General features: G+C 38.1%; 1 protein-coding gene across 2 annotated transcripts in view; it reads left to right on the top strand.

The window, feature by feature from the left end:
• The first annotated feature begins 15063 nt into the window (after positions 1-15063).
• Positions 15064-21842, top strand: part of LOC136874050 (dymeclin) — a 276206-nt gene continuing 269427 nt past the window's right edge. The window contains exon 1 of one of the 2 annotated variants that reach the window (XM_067147559.2): positions 15064-15524. In XM_067147559.2, coding sequence (XP_067003660.1) covers positions 15373-15524 — 152 coding nt within the window. In that variant the 5' untranslated portion in view covers positions 15064-15372. Of the gene's footprint in view, positions 15525-17653; positions 17768-21842 lie in introns of those variants that run through there. The other variant, XM_067147560.2, reaches the window with a different exon arrangement.

Raw genomic sequence — 21842 nt, 5'->3', positions numbered from 1 at the left:
GTAACTACAGGCCTATCTGTATTCTTTCCATAATCTCCAAAATATTAGAAACTATTGTTAAAAAGAGACTTCTCACTTTTTTAAACAAAAATAATTTCTTTTACAATGCACAATATGGCTTTCGTGAGAGCTCTAACACTGAAATAGCAACCGTAGATCTCATAAATATGCTGCAAGAGTCAATAGATTTTAATAGTTTTGCTGGTGGGTTATTTATAGATCTAAAGAAGGCCTTTGATACAGTAGACCATGAAAGACTGTTAGCTAAATTAGAGAGAGCAGGAGTTCGTGGTGTTGCATTGAAGTGGTTTGATAATTATCTGTCCGATAGAAAACAGTATGTAGTGCTGAATAACTGTAGGAGCTCAGCAATTAGGGTAACCCATGGCGTTCCACAGGGGTCAGTATTAGGGCCGATTCTCTTCCTAGTCTACATCAATGATATTGCAACTTGCCGCTTGAAAGGACGTATCACACTGTATGCCGACGACACAAACTTGTTCTATACTGGTAGTAATATAGACTGTTGTATGTCCGGCGCTCCCTTTCTCGCTCCACCAGCCAGCTGCACGCGCGCCTGTGTATCATTCTGCTAGCTTCGACGCGCAGCCCTCAGTGCGCGTGCCTGACCATCGAGTGTACTATAAATAGGAGCTCCCTGCCTGCTCAATGGCCCACTCGCCCCGGTGTCCAGCTCCAGAATACACCCTACGTCGAGCACGGAGGCTACTCCTCTTGAAAATGTGCTTCGACCAGGTGGACTGAATTTCTGGCAGTACGAGGTTTCACCTCTGGTCACCGCTCCCTTACCTGTTTCCGCTGCCTATGTTCCGTAATTCTTTTACAAGCCATTTTCATTCCCTAATCTACGCAAGCTCCCTTAGTTTCGCTAGGTGGAATTTCTTCAATCAATTGAACTTGCTTTTTAGGAATTCAGGCACTTCAACAAACAAGGACTCTCAAAGACATTTATGTTGGTGTGCCAGATAGTTTTCGACTATCAACGTGTCAATTCACAAAGACTATCTTTTCAAGATAGAAGTGTATTAAAGACTGCAAACCTGTACATATTGTATAAAGACAGACTTTTCTCAAGATTCAATATTCCTTTTTGCTTCAGAATAAATTTCTGTTATTTGTGTAAATATCCTAAAGTGAAGCAATAAAGTTGTGTTCTGTAAATTTCAACCTTGGTTACAACATAGACTCCATTGTTAAGGATATGCAGGAAGACCTCAATACTCTGTGCTTTTGGTTTCAAGCAAATAAATTAACTATTAATGTGCAAAAGACTAATTATATGATAATGACAAAACAAGGTCAGAATGAAATCCCACACAGTAAAATATATATGCAGAATACTGAAATAAAACTAGTTAGAACTGTCAAATATCTTGGGTTGGTGATTGATAGGAACTTGAACTGGACAGACCATGTTGAATACATTACTAAAAAGATCACACCTGTTGCAGGAATTTTAAAGAAACTTAGTTATCTTGTCCCACAACATCTTCTAAAACACATCTACTACTCTTTAATTCATAGTCACCTACAATATTTGAATGTAATCTGGATGCGCTGTAAGAAGTCCGACTTGAATGAGCTAATGGTAGTACAAAATAGAGCTGTTAGAAATATACTTAATCTTCCCTACTTAACACCAATAAAATATCTATACCTAAGTGCTAAAATACCACCCCTAAGCATGAGTGCAGAATTCAATACAGCTGTACTCATGTATAAAATAAAACATAAATTTATACAACACAACACTACATATACTCTGAATTCTGACAACCATCCATATAGTACTAGGCATGCAAATGACTTTGCCTTATACAATGTTTGCTCTTATAAATATGGTATAAACAGCTTGAAGTTCTCTGCGATCCAGTTATTTAATAACATCCCTGTGGAGATAAGAACAGCACCAACTTTGGCAAAATTCAAACAAAGAGTCAAGCATTATTTTTGGGAAAGGTACAGTGCTGTTTAAATCAAAATATCAGATGTCATTTAAGGCATTTTCCCAAACAATCTTGCAAACTGTCCGGAACTATTCTTGTACCTCTACAACTTTTATGTTATGTAAATGTAAATACTCTGTAATCTGTTCTTGTACCTCTGCAACTCTGTGTTATGTATATATACTATAAATACTCTGTAATCAATTCCTGTACGTCTGCAACTTTTGTGTTATGTAATTGTAAATAATCTGAAATCTATTCTTGTACTTCAGCAACTCTTATGTAAATGAAAATATTCCATAATCCATTCTTGTACTTTTGCAACTTTCATGTTACGTAAATGTAAATACAGTCAGAAATAATTCTCTGTAATCCTCATATTGATGATGTACATATTTTATATATTGTATGTGTTTATATGTTCAACCATTTACTAATTATCTTATATACACAAACTATATTTTGATGTGTAAGTGCCCGCCAGTATGTAATGTCCTGTACAATTCCTATGTATGAGCCTGCAGGCTCGTTGGAATTAATTGAAATAAATGAATGAATGAATGAATGAATGAATGAATGAATGAATAACTTCCATATTTAAATTAATCTTATGGTGAAATCTAATCACAGAAGTTTTCTGTTTACTTAAAATTAATTTATTATCTTCAAGCCAGCTCAGGATATTACTCACTATATTGCCTGCCTTCAATTCTAACCCTTCAGAACTTTCATCAGCTACAAAAACAGTAATATCATCTGCAAACAAAGTTAATTGCACTCCTTGAATATCATCGACAATTTGGACGATATCATTAATAAATACTAAAAATAATAATGGTCCTAAAACTGACCCCTGTGAACACCACGATCTATGTTCCTGGCACAGGAATACACATTATTAATTACATTTTTGCTCAAATCAGTACCGGTGTATGATATTTCCACAATCTGTCTTCTATCTCCTAAAAATGATTTGAAACAGTCATAGGAAATTCCCCGAACTCCATACATGAATAACTTTTCTAAAAGCAAGCTGTGGTCAATTATATCAAAAGCTTTTGTTAAGTCCTAGAAAATACCTAAACATGCACCCTTCCCATCTAGTGTGTCATATATTCGTTCAATAAAGTTAATGAATGCTGTGGTAGTTAATCTATTTTTACGAAAGCCATTCTGGCAACCAGCTAATATATTATGCTTCTCTAAGTATGATAACAGTCTATCGTACATAATTCTTTCCAGTATTTTGGAGAATAGAGAGGGGAGGCAGACAGGCCTATAGTTACCAGCATCTTCTTCACTACCCATTTTATGTATCGGAACAACTTTGGTTACCTTGAATTTGTCTGGAAATTTACCAGTGGTTAGTGACAAATTTATCAAGTAACAGAGAGGCTTGATTATGTATTGGTAACAGCATTTAATAAGGTAGTTTGAATAACCATCTAAACCAGAAGACTTCTTTTTACCCATCTGTTTTATTGTCTTACCTCTCTCTTGCTCAGTCACAGGAGTAAGAAACATGGATGAAACATTCCTGTGAACTGTATTCAAGTTTGTTCTAGTCACTGATGTTTGAAAATTTTCCGTTAACCTCAAAACTGCTTCTAGAAAATAGTTACTAAATATTTCTGCAACTTCTTCTGGATCACTGACTTCTTTCCCTGCATTTGTAAGATTAATATTATTTTTTAATGGAACTAGAGTACCTTTCTCCCTTTTTATAATGTTCCACATACATTTAGACCTTTTTTAGAATTTTTTATCTCATTTTCATTATGCAATCTTTTGGCAGCCTTCAAAACTTCTTGATATATGTTCTTATATTTCTTATAACAATCCTTCAATTCAGATGAGGTGTTACTCCCTTTCACACATTTGCTTTAAAACCTTAATCGTCTACTTGAATTTCTAATTCCTGTTGTAATACACCCATTCCTATAATTCTTTACAATTACACTTTTGACTGGTATTGCCACTTGATAATAATATTCGAACAAACCCAAAAACTCACTGAAGGCCTCATTAGTAGGAAGTAGTAGGTAGTAGGTAGTTTAGGAAGTACTATAAAAATCTCGTGTCACTTGAAGAATATGTATGCAAACACAATATTTACTTACATTATCTTGTCACGAAGGAAACGGAAGACCGCGAATCCTTCTGGACTTCATAGTTATTGCAGCCATACACAGCACATATCTTCCCAATCATGTTGAGAGGAGATATAAAGGAATAACATACGCTACTATTTACTTACTGCAAACTCATATATATCGTCAAAAATTTCACAAACAAATACACGTGCTCCTATGACATAATCATTAACTCCAGGTCACTCCGCTAGACAGAGCTCTAATCACTGACCTTCGATATCTCGCAGAGTGTCGCGTATTGTCTCTACTGTATTTGTTAACACTACAAGTAAAGTACAAGTAAACTTAAAGGCCCGGTTTCATCAGCACATGTTAGTACTTAAAAAGGTGTTAAAACATTTTTAACATACAATTTAAGAAAATCAGTTTCATCAACAACTGATAACGGTTAACATATATTAAACTGTTATTAATGTTAACATCAACCATTTCCCATGTTAAATGGCTAACATTCGCATTTGGCGCCCTGTTGCAAAATGGCTGCTGCTGTGAATCTCCCTTTAGATGCGGAATTGCTCTATTTAGATCTTTTACACAATAATCCTGATCGAAGAAGTGTTCAGCGACGTAATGACTATGAAAATTTGACGGATGCAGAATTTCTTCATAGATACCTACAGGTTATCGAAAATAGTCGTTGCTAAGGTTGTTGACGAAATTCGAGTGAGGTTGGAATATCCTACGAAGAGATACTTACCTCTTTCTCCAATGTTGCAGGTACTGATAACATTACGATTTTTTGCTACTGGTTCTTTTCACGTAATGGTCGGAAATAATGCTGGAATTTCTAAAGCCTCTGTTAGTAGAGTTGTTTGTCGAGTTTCTGCAGCAATAGCATCCATGAGAAGGAGGGAGATATGTAACATTCTCTTCAGTAGAAGAACCTCAGCAAATTATCCGCGACTTCTATGAAATAAGCCGTTTTCCTGGTGTTCTAGGTGCAATAGATTGCACACATGTTAGAATCAAATCACCTGGAGTCAATAGGGGCGAAATATATCGTAATCGGAAGGGATATTTCTCTGTTAATCTTAATGTTAATCAGCGATATTGTTGCTATTGGTCTGTTTCAGTACACGACTGTACAATATTTACCAATTCCCATATCAGAGCACAGATGGAAGTGGGGACAATTAACGGAGGGATTTTGTTAGGTCATAGTGGATACCCTCTAAGAAAGTATCTGTTAACCCCATTGAAACCCTCGGGGATTTTCTCCACCTCGTCCTTTTCAATCAATCAATCAATCAATCAATCAATCAATCAATCAATCAATCAATCAATCAATCAATCAATCAATCAATCAATCAATCAATCAATCAATCAATCAATCAATCAATCAATCAATCAATCAATCAATCAATCAATCAATCTCTGCATTTAGGGTAGTCGCCCAGGTGGCAGATTCCCTATCTGTTGTTTTCCTAGCCTTTTCCTAAATTATTTCCAAGAAATTGGAAATTTATTGAACATCTCCCTTGGTAAGTTATTCCAGTCCCTAACTCCCCTTCCTATACATGAATATTTTCCCCAGTTTGTTCTCTTGAATTCCAACTTTATCTTTATATTGTGATCTTTCCTACTTTTATAAACGCCACTCAAACTTATTTGTCTATTAATGTCATTCCACGCCATCTCTCCGCTGACAGCTCGGAACATACCACTTAGTCGAGCAGCTCGCCTTCTTTCTCTCAATTCTACGCAGCCCAAACTTTGCAACATTTTTGTAACGCTACTCTTTTGTCGGAAATCACCCAGAACAAATCGAGCTGCTTTCTTTGGATTTTTTCCAGTTCTTGAATCAGGTAATCCTGGCTAGGGTCCCATACACTGGAACCATACTCTAGTTGGGGTCTTACCAGAGATTTATATACCTTGTCCTTTACATCCTTACTACAACCCCTTAACACCCTCATAACCACGTACAGAGATTTGTACCCTTTATTTACATTTTTTTTACCGTCATGTCACCTGTGAGCTTGCATTCAGTAACTTCTGTATATTTACTAACTAATTCAATAAACAACTCCTTTTTAAAGGAGGAAAATTAGAACTGCGGGCTCTATTTTACTTCACGCGCCATATTTAACAGCTGTACTGAAACAAAAGCGCATCGGAGCGCGCTGTAAAACGGCACGTTCATACCACTGCCTCCTTGATTCGCACCAGTTCGCAATGTTGGGTGAGTTATCAGTCCATTAGTTAACATTTCACAGGAAAATTTGATGAAACGCAAGAAACCAAACAAGTAACTCAGTTGGTATTAACTGACTAGGCCTACTTGTTAGTATATATTTAAGTTGTGTTGATGAAACTGGGCTTTGTAACATAAGTGTAGTTCACAAGATGTTTTCAAGGGCGGTTGTAGGATCGCCGCAGCTAGGGATCCAGTCGGCCGTGGTCTGTTATACACGAAGCACTGCCTGCTCGATCTGCATCCGATGGCTGCTTATACTGCCTGCTCATTACAACATTTTAACATGGCACTAAATGATACACTCCGTTTACAAATACCCACAGCAGGTGGTAGCACCAACCGGCTCCAGACCTGTCGGGATTAAATAGCGGGATATAGGATAGTACCGGTACTGTACTTAGTGAAAACGGTGTACTGCTGCGTGCCTTTCTGCAAATCAAAGAAAGGGAAACCAGAATGCCGTGAAAATACCTTCAAATACAGAATGCGTCGAAAGAGGTTGAGTATTATATCCAGGGAAGGAAACAGCAGGGGAAGTAAATGGATTCCTTCTGACTATTCCGTGGTTTGCTGTCTAAATTTCGTAAATAACGATTTCAAATTGACCAGCGAAACGCAAAAATTAAAAACAGGATCTGTACCCGGCCTTTTCCCTGATTATCCAGGTTATAGTAGCAGTAGGCCTATAAATCAGAATTATAAAGCAAATAATAAGACATTCAAATGTAGGCAATATTGCCCATGGATGAATGATACACTTTCCAGCCTCATTGATCAAAAGAATAAACTTTACGGTAAAATAAAAAGACAACAGCTTAGAGTAAAAGTGGGCTGTGATTATGCATCACAGCAATTGATAAATGACTATAAACAATTATGTAATCAGGTAACTAAGCTTAAAAGACAGTTGGAAAATGCATATATCATGACTAGATTAAGTAATGCCAAAAACAATCCTTGGAAAATTGTCAATGAAATCTTAACATCAAATTTTAACAAAAACAGGAATTTCCAGCTCAAAGTTCAAGATAATATTGTGACTTGTCCAGTAGAAATATCAAAATTATTTAATGACCATTTTATTAATATAGGAAAAAAGTTAGCTACCAATACTCCTACCCACAAATCACCTAATATTGGAAATGGGCCAAGTAATTCATTGTTTTTGAAACCTACCAATGTCCTTGAAGTTGCGGAAATAATAAGAAAATGAAAAAATAGCAGCTGTAGTGATGTGTACGGTATTAGTAATAATCTACTTAAGAGTCTAGCTGTGCATTTAATTCCGTGCATTACAAAGTTAATCAACAAATCGTTAAGTGAAGGTGTTGTTCCACGTGAGTTAAAAATTGCCAAGGTCATTCCTGTGTATAAAGGGTCTGATAAATTCGATCTTAATAACTACAGACCTATATCAGTCCTTCCCATTGTGTCAAAAATCCTAGAGATAGTGGTCAAATATAGGCTATTAAAATACCTACAATGTAATGACTATTTTTATCCATACCAGTACGGAGTTTTGCCTAACTATAGTACCTAAAATGCTGTGGAAGACATTATTATTAAGTTACAGGAGTCCTTAGACTCATGTATGGTAGCATCAGGCCTTTTTATAGATCTTCAGAAGCATTTGACACAGTTGACCATAACATTTTGTTACTAAAGTTGGAAGCAGCAGGGGTTAGAGGATTAGCACTTAACTGGTTTACAGATTATCTCAGAGACAGGGTACAGTTCGTTAGTTGTATGGGAGCAGAAAGCACGTTGCAGACTATAACAACTGGTGTGCCTCAAGGTTCTGTTCTAGCACCAATATTATTTCTTGTATTTGTCAATGATATTGGTAACTTGCCGCTGTTCGGCAAATTGTCATTATTTGCTGATGACACAAATATTTTCTACACAGGGAATTGTATATATAATCTTAAAGAAAAGATGCAACATGACATATCTTTAACTGGCTTACTACCAACCGACTAAGAATTAATCATAATAAAACTAACTATATCATATTTCACAAACCATTATGTACATTTCCTCTGGACATCAACTTAAGTTCCTATGACCAAGTGGTACCTCGTGTTCAATCAACCAAATTTCTAGGACTTAACATAGATCAGTCGCTAACTTGGGAGAATCACATCACAATGCTGTGTGATAGAATAACTCCTGCTATTGGTGTACTCAGCCGATTAAAGTACAAAGTTTCTCGTGGACTGTTGAAGAGTATTTATCATGCACTAATTGAAAGCCACCTGAATTATATGTTTCAAATCTGGGCATGTTGCAGTAAAGAACAATTTGAAAAGATCAGTATCTTACAGAAAAGAGCACTGAAAATACTCTTCAACTTACCCACCTTAACACCAACCATACAGGTCTACCAGATTGTAATGTGCTGTCACTAGATGGTCTTCGTAAAAAAGCTTCAGCTATTATGTTGTATAAATTGAAAAATGGACAAACTCATTCGAACACACTTTGCAACTTGAATTCTGATATACATTCATACAATACAAGAGGATCTACTAAAATTCACTGTAAATCATCAAAGTCTACTAAGTATGGCACTAATTCTTTATGGCATTTCTCTGTAAAGTTTTTCAATAGCCTTCCTGGGCATATTCGAGAAGCCGCTAACTTACCCATCTTTAAAGCCAAGCTTGTTAATTTTCTAAAAGTAAAAATGCCAAGCCTATAGAGTACTGATTTAGTATACTATATCACTGCTGTTCATATTTGGTTTCTATCATTAGGATACCTTAATATTATTATTCATTGTACAGTATATTATACTTTTGTCCTAGAAGCTGATGTTCTAAAATCTTATCTTTGTTGCCAAATGTAATTAATATTATAATTATTCATTGTACAGTATATTATATTTTTGTCCTAGAAGCTGTTGTTCTCAAATCTCATCTTTGTTGCCAAATGTAATTATTTGTACTGCACCATTATGAGCCTTGGCTCAGGTGCCTCTTTTGAAAAAAAAAATAAACAACCGCTAATTTCAGCGAAGAGGAAGAGAAGGGATTCAAGCACAGTGACGTCTAACAAGAGCTCTTCAAACGTCATTGCAGAAAATGGTAAGAGTTATAATAAGGTTTGAAGTATTACATGCTAAGTAATATAATTTCTGGGGACAATTGTACTGTTAACTTGAAGGTAGAACACAGAATAATATGCTGTCATAGATTCCATTACGAAACGTTTGTTAGTAGTATAAAATCGTGTCAATATACTATTATTATTATTATTATTATTATTATTATTATTATTATTATTATTATTATTATCATTATTCGTTACGCAAGTACGGCCTCTTTAGTTGTTTCGGTTTTACAGTTATATCTAAACTAATGTTAGGTTCTCTATCTTTCTCTTTCCATTCGACTCTCTGTTTGCGGATACAGATGTAGGCTTAAGGGGGCCATTCACAGTCGAGCGGGTTGGCGAGCCCGTTCGTGACCTTGGTCGCACTGACCGGCTCGAAGGTGTATGGGGGGTTGTTGAGGGTTGGGTTCGTGTTGGCGGTTCGACTGCTAAACCAGCGAACCCGCCCGGTTCGCCAACCCGTCCGTGTGTGTATGGCCACTACCTGACCGGCTCACTGTGGTTTCGTCTGTAGCTTAATTTGGTTTCTGTGTGAGTTAATTAGGCCTACCTCAACTAACAATGACTTTTTAGAAGAATAAGCAGTTCCGGGAAGAATTTATTGAAATGTACCCGGCGAGTCCTGGAGCTTTCCCATCCTTGCGTCACGCAATACCTTCCATGTGTTAGTGCGACTTTCGAACGCTAATAATAATAACAACAATAATAATAATAATAATAATAGTAATAATAGTAATTTGAAGAAGAAGAGTCCATGGTCTCCCGATACTCTCGAACAAATATTATTAGCCTATAGACCATTGTGCTATGACATATATGACTCTCGCGCCTCTGCACTTAACTTGTTAATACTGTAAGTAGGCTATGTATCATACATTACTACAGTAGTGGAATTTTCTGTATGTCATAAGTAGTAGTGAAATAACATTTCCCAAACTAATCACTTTCAAAAGAATATTACGTTTGTTTTATAAAAACTATCTTATAATACATCACAATCAAAATTGTGTAGGCCCACTTACGTGCAAATATTCCGACTGCAAGTATCGAAGATTGCCCAACACGTCTCAGGAATGATTTTTCCAAGTAGCTGAGGAGATATTACTGTACACTGCTAAATTTCAGGTCTTCATAACTTTCCCCTGTCACTAGAAATCGCAATGACCGAGCTCGATAGCTGCAGTCGCTTAAGTGCGGCCAGTATCCAGTATTCGGAAGATAGTAGGTTCGAACCCCACTGTCGGCAGCCCTGAAGATGGTTTTCCGTGGTTTCCCATTTTCACACCAGGCAAATGCTGGGGCTGTACCTTAATTAAGTCCACGGCCGCTTCCTTCCCACTCCCAGCCCTTCCCTGTCCCACCGTCGCCATAAGACCTATCTGTGTCGGTGCGACGTAAAGCAACTAGCAAAAAAAAAAAAAAAAAAAAAAAGAAAAGAAATCGCAATGTTACAATTAACCTCTCTTCAGCACAGATGGTATCTCTCATGTGTGTCTCCTGTTTCTCTATGTTTGGCCGAATCAACTCCAACAATTTTTCGCAAAGTCTGTCACTATCCATACGCAGAAAGTTCTTATAATCTGCAGGTTCTTGTACGCACAGAGTTCTTAATAGGCTGACGTGTGAAAATCTTAGTTTATCTCTCAACCATTCCTTCATTCACACACGTTTCTTCTTCTTTATTTCATCATTGCACAAATTCTGCAACAGCTACAGCCACTTTGGAATGTTTTCGTTGGGCCATAACAAAAACTTTTTTTTTGCTAGTGGTTTTACGTCGCACCGACACAGATAGGTCTTATGGCGACGATGGGATAGGAAAGGCCTAGGAGTTGGAAGGAAGCGGTCGTGGCCTTAATTAAGGTACAGTCCCAGCATTTGCCTCGTGTGAAAAATGGAAAACCAAGGGAAAACCATCTTCAGGGCTGCTGACAGTGGGATTCGAACCCACTTTCTATATAACGAAAACTAGGCAATGCACGTACTATTTGCAATACAGACTGGCGGACTGGTCCGCCAACGGGTTCGCCAGTGTATGGTCACCGTCGAGCCAATCGGGTTCGGGGTGTGGATTTTATACATGGACGGGCTCGCCAACCGGCTCGACTGTGAATGGGCCCCTTTAAATACTAGTAACAACGAACCGTGTGACGTTGGTTGTCAAGTTGATATGTTGGATGACAGCAGCATGGAATGTCTAAAGAGAACAAATAAAAACCTTCTTGTTGCGCTATTCAGAATGAAGAAGAAAATAGTAATCTGGAAGGAAAATTACACCGATCAAGTAAACAGCTTGAATTGTAATATTCAACTCAAACCACTGAACATTATAAAGAAATTGTTGATGGTGAGTGTGTTGAAAAGGCCATTTATCTTCAAGATCAAGTGAATAACTTTCAGAAACTGCGGCCAGTATGGTCTGAAAAAAAAATTATACGGCATTGTATTTGTTGGCGGATTGCTCTACTTAGTAGTGTAGGGAAATACCTACGATACATACAAAGTTTCCAGCTGGGGCGAATGCTGGTCATAAAAGTCAGGCTTGCTCTTCTATTCGTTAAAGTTGGTGGGGTGGGACATGCATACTTCTGAATGAATAAAATTTATAAACCCAATAATCGCTAAATCACATGAACATTTTAATCATCGGTTACATGAACATGCATTCAAACTGGTTACGTCACACCTTCAATAATGGCCAAAAGTATAAAAATCAGACACATTTTATAATTAATAACAAATCATGACAAGCCAGTGATTATATAATTTAAACAAGTAAACGTCAAACTGTGTACACAGAAAAATTGCAACTATTTATTAGATCTTCCTACTTGAAAACAAACTCTACTCTGCGGCTTATCTTTACAAAACCATCAATAACTTCATCATAGAAAGAGGACTGTAATCTAATTTTTGCAAGCAATCCTTTTTCAATCGACAACGTAGCTAATGATGATAGCCTCTCCTGACCTTGAGTCGATCTGCGATATGTATTAATGCGTCTCAGTGTTGAAAAAGAACGTTCTGCAGAGGATGTAGTAGCAGGAATTGTTGCTACAAGTTTGATGAGCTTGAACATTTCTGGCATACCCATGTACAACTTATTAGTATGCATAAACTGCATTAAGTCTGAAACACTTTTCTCTTTAAAATCAGAAGATGAATACATCACACTTAATTCGGTTTTTAAGCGAAAAATGTCGAAAAATGACCAATAGGTCTTTTCTAGGACAGTAACATCACTGTCTGGAAACCTATTTCTGTGCTTCTCAAACAAATCACAATCCAACAGCGAGAAGAACACAAATTTCTTTATGCATTTAAAACGCTCTCCTAATTGGACAAGTACATTGTCAATCATTTCATTGAATAGACGTTTGTATTTTAATTTTTCTGGTTCATCACTAATTCTTCGATTTTTAGAGCACAGCTGTCCTCCATAAACATCAATTTCAGTATCAACTCCATACAAACTATCATAATCTTCATCTCTCATAGATTGGATATTTAAAAAGAGCTCCTCAACCTTCTTGCCACAGTACTGAATATCCAGACTTTTTGTTTGTAAAATACTGAACACAGTATCGGAGAATGATAAAATCTTGGAGAACACTGCCAGCAGAAATCTAGTGTTGAACTTAAGTAAGAAGAACAAAAATCCTTGTGCTTTCAATGTAGTGTCTTCATCCCAGTCGTCTAAAGTATCCTGTACATGTTGAAAGAATTTCACCAGCGTATCATAATATACCTTCACAGTATTAATAAGACGTGAAGCAAAATTCCATCTCGTTGGTGCTACTGTTGGCAACTTCTTCTGAACAAAATCTCGAAGAGCAGCTGTTCTCTTTGTAGACTTTGAAAAAAAAAGCGCAAGTCCTGACATTGTTTGGAAGAAAATTGTACATTCTTTGATTTCTGAAGCAGAGTGCTGTAGTGTTAAATTCAATAGGTGGCTATAACAATGCACAAATGTCGCATATGGATACTGGTCTTGAAGTAGTTTATTAAGCCCATTCACATGACCGGCTAAGACAGCAGCACCGTCATACATTTGAGCCACAATCTTTTCCTCACAACTGAATTCTTTTAAAACAGCACGAACATGATTTAAGAGGGCTCCAGCAGTGCGATCTTTTCTAACGTCAGCAAAACCAAGAAACCTCTCTTGAATTTCACCACTTTCATCTACAAAACGGAGTAAAGTAGAGAGTTGTGACTTATTAATGATATCGGACGTTTCGTCCAACGTTATTGCCACAAAAGTTGCTTGTTTGAGCTCCTCCTTTATTCTTCTCACAATTACTGAACTTATTTCTGCTATTAAATCATTTTGGATTGCAGACGACGCCCATCTAAAAATGGTGGAGTCTTTCAGATGAGCTGCCAGAACAGGATCATATTCACATAATTTGTTGAAGTTCGATGTAATTCCCTCTGTTTACGGAAGTTGCAGACTCGTCATGTCCGCGAAATGGTAGTTCCTGTTTTGCTAAAAAAAAAAAAAAAAACACACTGCATCGATCAGTCGTTTAAGCATGTCACGATTTTTCTTTACCTTTTCATTATGAAGTTGGTCACTGATGCGTTTCTGTTCATCCAGCTGGTGGTCGATCCTTGTACGCCCAAAGCTATTTAACTGCAAGAAACACTTCATATGGTTTTCAGATTTCTCATGTCTTGTAATGGACAGTGCCAGGGTGTTCAAAGTGTCAAAGCCACTTTTACACCATACACCGTTATCAGCAGAAAATAGTAAACACGGCCAGCAAAACAGTCTATTCAGTTTCTGGGACCCTATCAACCAGTGCGTATTATTATATTGAGATACAGAGAATGAACGTACATGTTCTCTATTTTTCTCCCTGTACTGTGTCTTTAAATCTGGCAGCGCCGGACAGGGCCATTCTTAATAAAGTCTGTTTTCTCTTGGATAGTCCTCCGAGAAAATGGATTTGATAACAAACTGTCAATAATGCACGGTTTGGAACCCATTGCAGCACGTCAAATAATTCAGAATAGATGTACTTGCAGTACACTACTCACTGACACAACACACTAGCTCTGTAGCTCTCAGACCAGAGCTTCCAACTACACATTACAAACGTAACAGCTTGCAACCGGCCTTGGAGAGAAGAAACCTGCGCGCGCATACATTTCTCGCTGTGTCGACAGCTCCGCTGAAGCTCCTAAGACACGAGCAAGCCTCGCTGGACTCGCCAAGATATATGCAACATGCGATTTGTATAATGCAGATCTATTACAGATACGGTACATACTGTAATTTTTTTAACTCGCCTGCTTTAGAAAAATATTGCGCTTGCGCAGCAAGCGTAGCATGCTCGGAGAAATCGCCCCTGGTTTCCAGGTTTTCTTGTTCGTCGAAATCTCTTTCTCGAAAAGTCCTGGAGCTATAACCCTCTAGAGCACCACTTTATACGTAAAATTCTTTAATTTTTCTGTTACTTTCAGATTTTAAATTTTGCTTGTATGCTTATCTAGTTGTATTCACGCAGTAACTGGGTACGTCTGTTGCTGCCATCTAGTGGCAGATTGTTTGTAAGTCGTTTTACACGTTTTGAATATGGAATGAGCTGGCAATATAAGCAGCCATCGGATGCAGATCGAGCAGGCAGTGTCACGAAGTATCATGGAATAATCAAAGTTATGTGACATTCGTAAAACATGAGATTCTGGCGTGGCATAAGTAATTCGTATAGTTTATTTAACTCGAATGTGATACAATCTGATCTAACTTGAAGAATATGCTATATTATTGTAATATGAAATAGGTATTCCTAAGCGAAACATTTATTTTTTTTCACCGGTTCTGTGTGTTAGACTTTTGCAGTAAGTGAAATGTAATTCTGACATTATTTATGGTGTCATCCACTTCGGTATTTCGTTCTGTTATAAAGAGTAACCAGGATGCTCTGAGGTATAAATGTTTGAGAGAATGGGGACCTCAACAAGTCGACATGATGACATCGAAGCTAACCAGTACTTGGAAAGGTTTGCTAAGAAAGAACATGTTTCTCCAAATGATCCTTTTTGGAACCGATTTCTCTCCTTCTCGATTACTCCGCCCACTACCAGGTAAGGTTATTGTTAACATTAGTTATTTTCGGGTGAATATTTAAGATGTTAGCCTTTCAGGGACCGAACCTAAAATTTTGGTTCTTTGTGCAGATAAGGGATTGTAAGAAGTGTCGTAAGAAAGTAAAATTTGTTAGTCTTATATGATGGGATTAATGTAATATGCTGCTGTTAATATTAAATAAATATAAAAGCTTTTAAAGTAGAAATGGTGGGGACTGTTTTCTTAGATCTTCGGGAGATAGTGGGTTCGTACCGTACCTCACTGTTGGCAGCACTGAAAATGTTCTTCCGTGGTTTTCCGTTTTCACACTGTGCAAATGCTGGGGCTGTACCTTCATGTAAGTCCTCGGCCGCTTCCTTCCCATTCCTAGCCCTTTCCTGACCCATCGTCGCCATGAGACCTCTGTGTCAGTGTGACGTAAAGCAACTTTCGTAAACATTTTCTTATCTCTCTGTTAGATGTTTAGCTGAAACCATGCATTCACCTTAGAGATTATACAGTAATTTTGGAAATATTTTGAGGTTTACCTTTTAAGATTACATTCATATGTGGTAATTGGAAATCCAAAATTTACATACCTATTTAATGATATTTACTAACAGTGCAAACATTAACTTGTTAAAGTTTAAAATCATTATGATCTATTTAGGGCACAAAAAGCATGAAATTCCACTGATCATCTGGTTCTACATAACTTGGAAAAAGAAATGCCTAAAAAGAAAGGAAGAGCTTTACTATTTGCTTTGCAAGCTTAATAACATTAAAAATGACTTAGAAGTGATGCAAATCTTTTGTGGAATACCTTTTAGAGGAGAATAATAATAATAATAATAATAATAATAATAATAATAATAATAATGGCATATGGCCTCCGGAGTGGGCTGGTGCGGGTCTTTTTTCTAGTAGACGGGCTATTAGGCAACCTGCATGTCTGTGAAGATGAGGGCCCTACCTAGGATGATCGCTAATGTTGAAAACGCCACACACACCCAGCCCCCGAAACATTGGAATTAACCAATCAAGGTTAAAATCCCCGACCCGACCGGGAATCGTATCCGGGACCCTCTGAACGGAAGGCTAGTACGCTGACCATTCAGCCCACAAGTTGGACTAGAGGAGAATGTTCACCCCCCCAGAAGTACATTTACTTTTTTAACCAAATGAAATATTGTAGGCCTATAGTCCTTTCCCCATTGCTTTAGCTGCTACTAGCATTGCCATTGACTGACATATAATTGAACTTGACGTCATTTCCCAGCAGTCAAGAGAAAGACATTCTGTTACCAGCCTGTGCAGAATAAAAACACAAGTAAATACAGCCCATAACGGAATCAATGTAGAAAAATGCACTACAGTCTTGATCTCGAGGTCCTACCTACCCACCCAGAGCAATTCATTATTTTGTCATTAGATGGATGTAACCAATCCAGATTAATGGCTTTCTCACTATTTGGCAAGCGTAATTAATTCAGCTTTTGATCACTACTATCCATCATCGAATGTGCTTCAATCCCCCTGCGGAATGCTAGGGGCCTAGTGGCTGTAACCTGCTGGTGTATGCCCCCAGACCCCTTTGATTGGCCCCAGTCCATTAGTTTTGTCACTAGCCAGACCTAACCATGTTCATCAAATGTCTTGTGCGTAGTTACTAAGTTGGCAGCCTTGTGCACTGCACTATCACATCAGTCGCAAGAAATAAACTACAGTCATACATAGCCTGGATGTCTGTGCTGCAAGTGGTGACTCACTGTACTAGTGTTGCGTAGCACAAGGTAAAGCTTTGCCACCTCATGGTTTCTGTTTTAAAGGAGCCCTATTTCTTGCGATGTATGCCGTCCTGTTGAACCTTCTAGTCCTTTTGTGCTGGTTGTTTTGTTTTAATACTGTATTTTACATTTGCTGTCTTAAATTTATTTTCAGTATGCACACCAATTTTATGGATGATGATTATCCTCAGACCTTGTGGTGCCATCTAATGGGTCTACCACTTTTGAGATTCTGTTTATAGCCTATTGCTGTTCGACAACAAATGTATGATTCTATTGGATGGTTCCTATGGCTGAATTAATTTAATTTCGTTTGGTGACTAACAAGGAAGGGGATCGGAAAGACAAACTACTCCTAAAGATTTAGCCACCATGATGCAGTGGTGTGGACAGAAGAGTGAGGAATAGATGGTGCGGTGTAGGTTTCCCCTATCTACCATCAATCAGAGTAGTGGTCACAACTCTCAAGACAGGTTTGTGTTGTTTGCTAGAATAGATCACATTATCTGTGTGGTGTGGAAGTGTGTTTGTAGAGTGAGGAAGTTTGTACAGTGCGGTCACCCTCGATGATGAGAGAAGCGGGAAGTTAATTGTGAAATATTTGTGGATTACCTTAGTATTTCAGAGAATGCACTTACAGGTGAAGAGCATGTTACTTGTGAACAAATAAACAAACAGTAGTCAGAAGAAGAAGCTGTAATAGCAGAGGTAAGTACTCTTGTAATCGATGAAGAGGCATGAGATGACAAAGTGACATTGCTGCGATGGTGAGTGATAAAACAGTCATCTGTGGCGGATGTCCAGGGAAGCAGCAGTTCATATTATCAGCCATCATCTCCAAGAAAATCAAAAAAGTTTCCAGAAGGATATCTGGCTGATACATACAAGATATGGCCACAAAACATTCACAGGAAGAACATGGAAATTTTGATCCTCCCCATCTATGTTGTCCTGGATTAGCAATCGATCTGACACCTCGCCTGCAACTTACAACAGCCACGGCACAGAAAAGAAAAAGAGTAGGACTGTGTTACGAAACTTCAAAAATGCACTCAAACGATGGTGCTTATCAGAACCAAACAGCCTGAGAATATTATGAACTCTGAAGTGTGTGACCATTTTAAAGTAAAGAGACAGGAAAACGCTGTAATACATGACAGTATATTGCAACTCTGGGCAATGAAATTTAAGAAGAGAATTGACCCTCCCCGCTGTTCAAAGTTTCCATCCTATGGGTGAAAATTTTAATCAAAATAATATAGTTTGTTTGAAAATCACCCACAATTGGTTGAAGGGGCTGTTGATATTGAACAAAACAGTTAATGAATTTGTGAGAGAAATCAGGTCTCCTATTGGGGAAAAATGTCTGTCACGAGATCAAGTTAATAATGTTGACTAATCAGGATTTTATAAAAATTGCGATTTGGACAAATCCTCGCTGTGAAGTGAAGCAAGCACACCTTTGGTGCAGTTGGATCCATAGTGACAAACCCCCTCACATGGCACTATAGCCCTGACTGTCCTTGGAATACCAAAAGACTGCTGCTCAGCCCAAAGGTCTGCTGCAGATTATGAGGCGACGTATGGTCAGTAAAAAATCCTCTGAGCTGTTATTCTTGGCTTTCTAGAATGGGCCGCCATCTCACTGTCAGATAGCTCCTCAGTTGTAATTGTGTTGGCCAAGTGGGCCTCGAACCTCTTACATGATAATGCCGTGGCTTGTGATAGTTGATACCTTCCTACCCCATTTGTATATCCGGCAAAGTTCAGTTACTGCAACACTTTTTCAGCGCAGACATCTAGGCGCGATTGCACTGTCATTTGTTTCTTCCTCGCAGACTTCGTGTTCGTGCGGTGCACATGGCTACCAACTCTTGACCTTAAGAACTAGTCGTACATTGTTAGATGCAGAGCGCTAGTTTTCATCTTATGAACTGGCGGATTGGTTTGGACTGTGACCGAGCAAAGGGGATCTGGGGGCGTAAGCCTGTAGCATTCCGAACGGTTATAATAGCAGCGCATTCAAAAAGATGAAGTGATCTATCATGCCGGCTAGTGACAAAGCTATTGGTCAGGATTGTTAGGTCCGGTTAGTGACAAAACCATTAGTCTGGATTGGTTATTTATTTATTTATTTATTTATTTATTTATTTATTTATTTATTTATTTATTTATTTATTCATTCATTCACGAAGCACAAGATACAGCTACACTGAGCAAATTTCACTTGCACTGTCAACAGACTATTTAACAAACGTAAACTTTCATAATAAAATATAACAAACATAACAAAATATAACAAGATCAGGTACACAGCCTACTAATAAGAACTGTCCAAATCGAAAACCATAAGAATGTTCATATTCATAGCCAAGTCGTCGTGGGTCAAGATGGCGGTATAATCCCTTCACATCAACTTATCTTTAAGAGGCTATTTACACACCTCTCGAATACACTTTTATTTGATGCTATATCAAGTTCTTGTCTCCTGTTAATATTGTTAAAGAGTGTTGGGAGGCGGATTAGGAAAGATCGTTGAAGTATTAAGTGCTGAGTGTGGGGAATGTGCAGAAGGTCTTTGATTCTGGTGGAGCGGGAAGGAACACGAAGAGAGAAGAGTGAGACAAGATGTTCCGAGCGGTAATGCCCATTTAAGATCCCGTGGAGGAAACTCAGGTCAGCTACCTGTCGCCTGATGTGAAGCGGTGACATATTAATTGCCATTAATACCTGCTGCGTAGACAGATTTCTGAGCTTGGGGTTTCTGTTCCTTACAATTGCAGCAAAGGACGACACTGCTCTGTCTAACTGCTTAGTATTGGAGGGGGAGGCTGTTGTCCAAATAGGAGAGCAGTAGTTTAAGAGAGGTTGAATGATCATGAGGAAGAAGTGACGAAGAGCAATGGGGTCAGAAATTTCTGTGAAGCGATAGAGAATGCCTAGTAATTTCATAGCCTTGGTTGTATATGTTTCTATGTGGGTTAGGTTAGATTATTGACAAAACCGTTGGCCTGGGATCAAGCAAAAGGGGTCTGCGGGCAAAAGGCCCCAGATTAGGGCCGTGAAGTGGCTTTAGGCCTCTAGCATCCCGTATGGTGAGAGCAGCACATTCAAAAAACTGAAGTAATTTATCGTGCCTGCTAGTGACAAAGCTATTGGTCTGTACTGTACATTGTTTTGTTACAGATTTGATTTAGTTGTGTTTTTATTGCACGCGGATTGGTAACGGAATGCATTTCACTTCATTGCTGGGAATGACGTTATATCTGATTGTATCTCAACCAATGGAAATGCTACAGCGCGCTTGAGCAATGAAAAATGGCGTGTGATAAATGATATTAGGTTATAAAAGTAAATGTACTTCTGGGGGACGACGGGTGGGTCTCTGGCTGTCGCAGTGAACACATCTCACCTCTACAAGGTATTCCACATAAGATGTGTAAGATTTCAAATCCCTTATGATGTTATAAAAGTTATGCTGCACATATTGAATTTCTACCATATAGTGCTATTAAAACAATGCGTGTGTTCTGACAGTTCGCAGCACGTGGCGCCAAACAAAGGAGTGGGAGCGCTGTGTTGCCACATGATCCGGCAGGAGTACTACATCACAGTTAACATCTCGTTCTGCGTTAGGCTCTGCGGAAAATAATATCTTAATGGCGATCATGAAAGAGTTAGAAAAACGTTAAATATCGTTGCTATTATTCTAAGGTGGCTCAGCAGTAATTTTATCAGCTCAAATATCATAAGACAATCTCCTCATTCCCCTTCCTCATAGGCTTTAATCAGTCTATCTCTGGAAGATTGATTTTAATTTTAGGTAGATTTCAGTATCAGAATGGCATATTGACAGGCCTGCTCAACATTCTGGGTTCAAATTCGGGCGAGGGTGAGAAAAATATCTAAGAGATTTTTGTACAAAGAGGAGAAATCGTTCGGGCTGGGCTGAGTGGCTCAGACGGTTGAGGCGCTGGCCTTCTGACCCCAACTTGGCAGGTTCGATCCTGGCTCAGTCCGTTGGTATTTGAAGGTGCTCAAATACGGCAGCCTCATGTCGGTAGATTTACTGGCACGTAAAAGAACTCCTGCGGGACCAAATTCCGGCACCTCGGCGTCTCCAAAAACCATAAATGTAGTTAGTGGGACGTAAAGTAAATAGCATTATTATTTATTATATTATTAAATTGTTCGGACCCTGTCATAAGCAACGGCACAATTTAAGATGCCAGCTATAATTGGAATTAGAGCTATGCGATGTAAAAGGCCGTCTTGTCGTTTCGAGTGCCTTTAAACTTGCAATCATTAGTCATGGGACCTCTTTTTATTGAAATCCGAAGCAAAACAAAAAACTGTATATATTCTAACCATAGATCATAATTCCTAATTTCTAAAATATCACATGCCTTGTCTAAAATTCTAAAAATCGAAGTCCATCCACCTTAATGAGAAGGAAGCACAGAATAATAATAATTGTTATAATAATTTATAATTATTATTTTCAGAGACAAAAAATAATAAATATTATCAACATTTCGAAGGGTGCTG

This window comes from Anabrus simplex, chromosome 5, assembly GCF_040414725.1.
Source record: "Anabrus simplex isolate iqAnaSimp1 chromosome 5, ASM4041472v1, whole genome shotgun sequence".
Classification (NCBI taxonomy): domain Eukaryota; kingdom Metazoa; phylum Arthropoda; class Insecta; order Orthoptera; family Tettigoniidae; genus Anabrus; species Anabrus simplex.
Note: the sequence above shows the minus strand (reverse complement) of the source record. Positions and strands in the feature narration are given on the sequence as shown.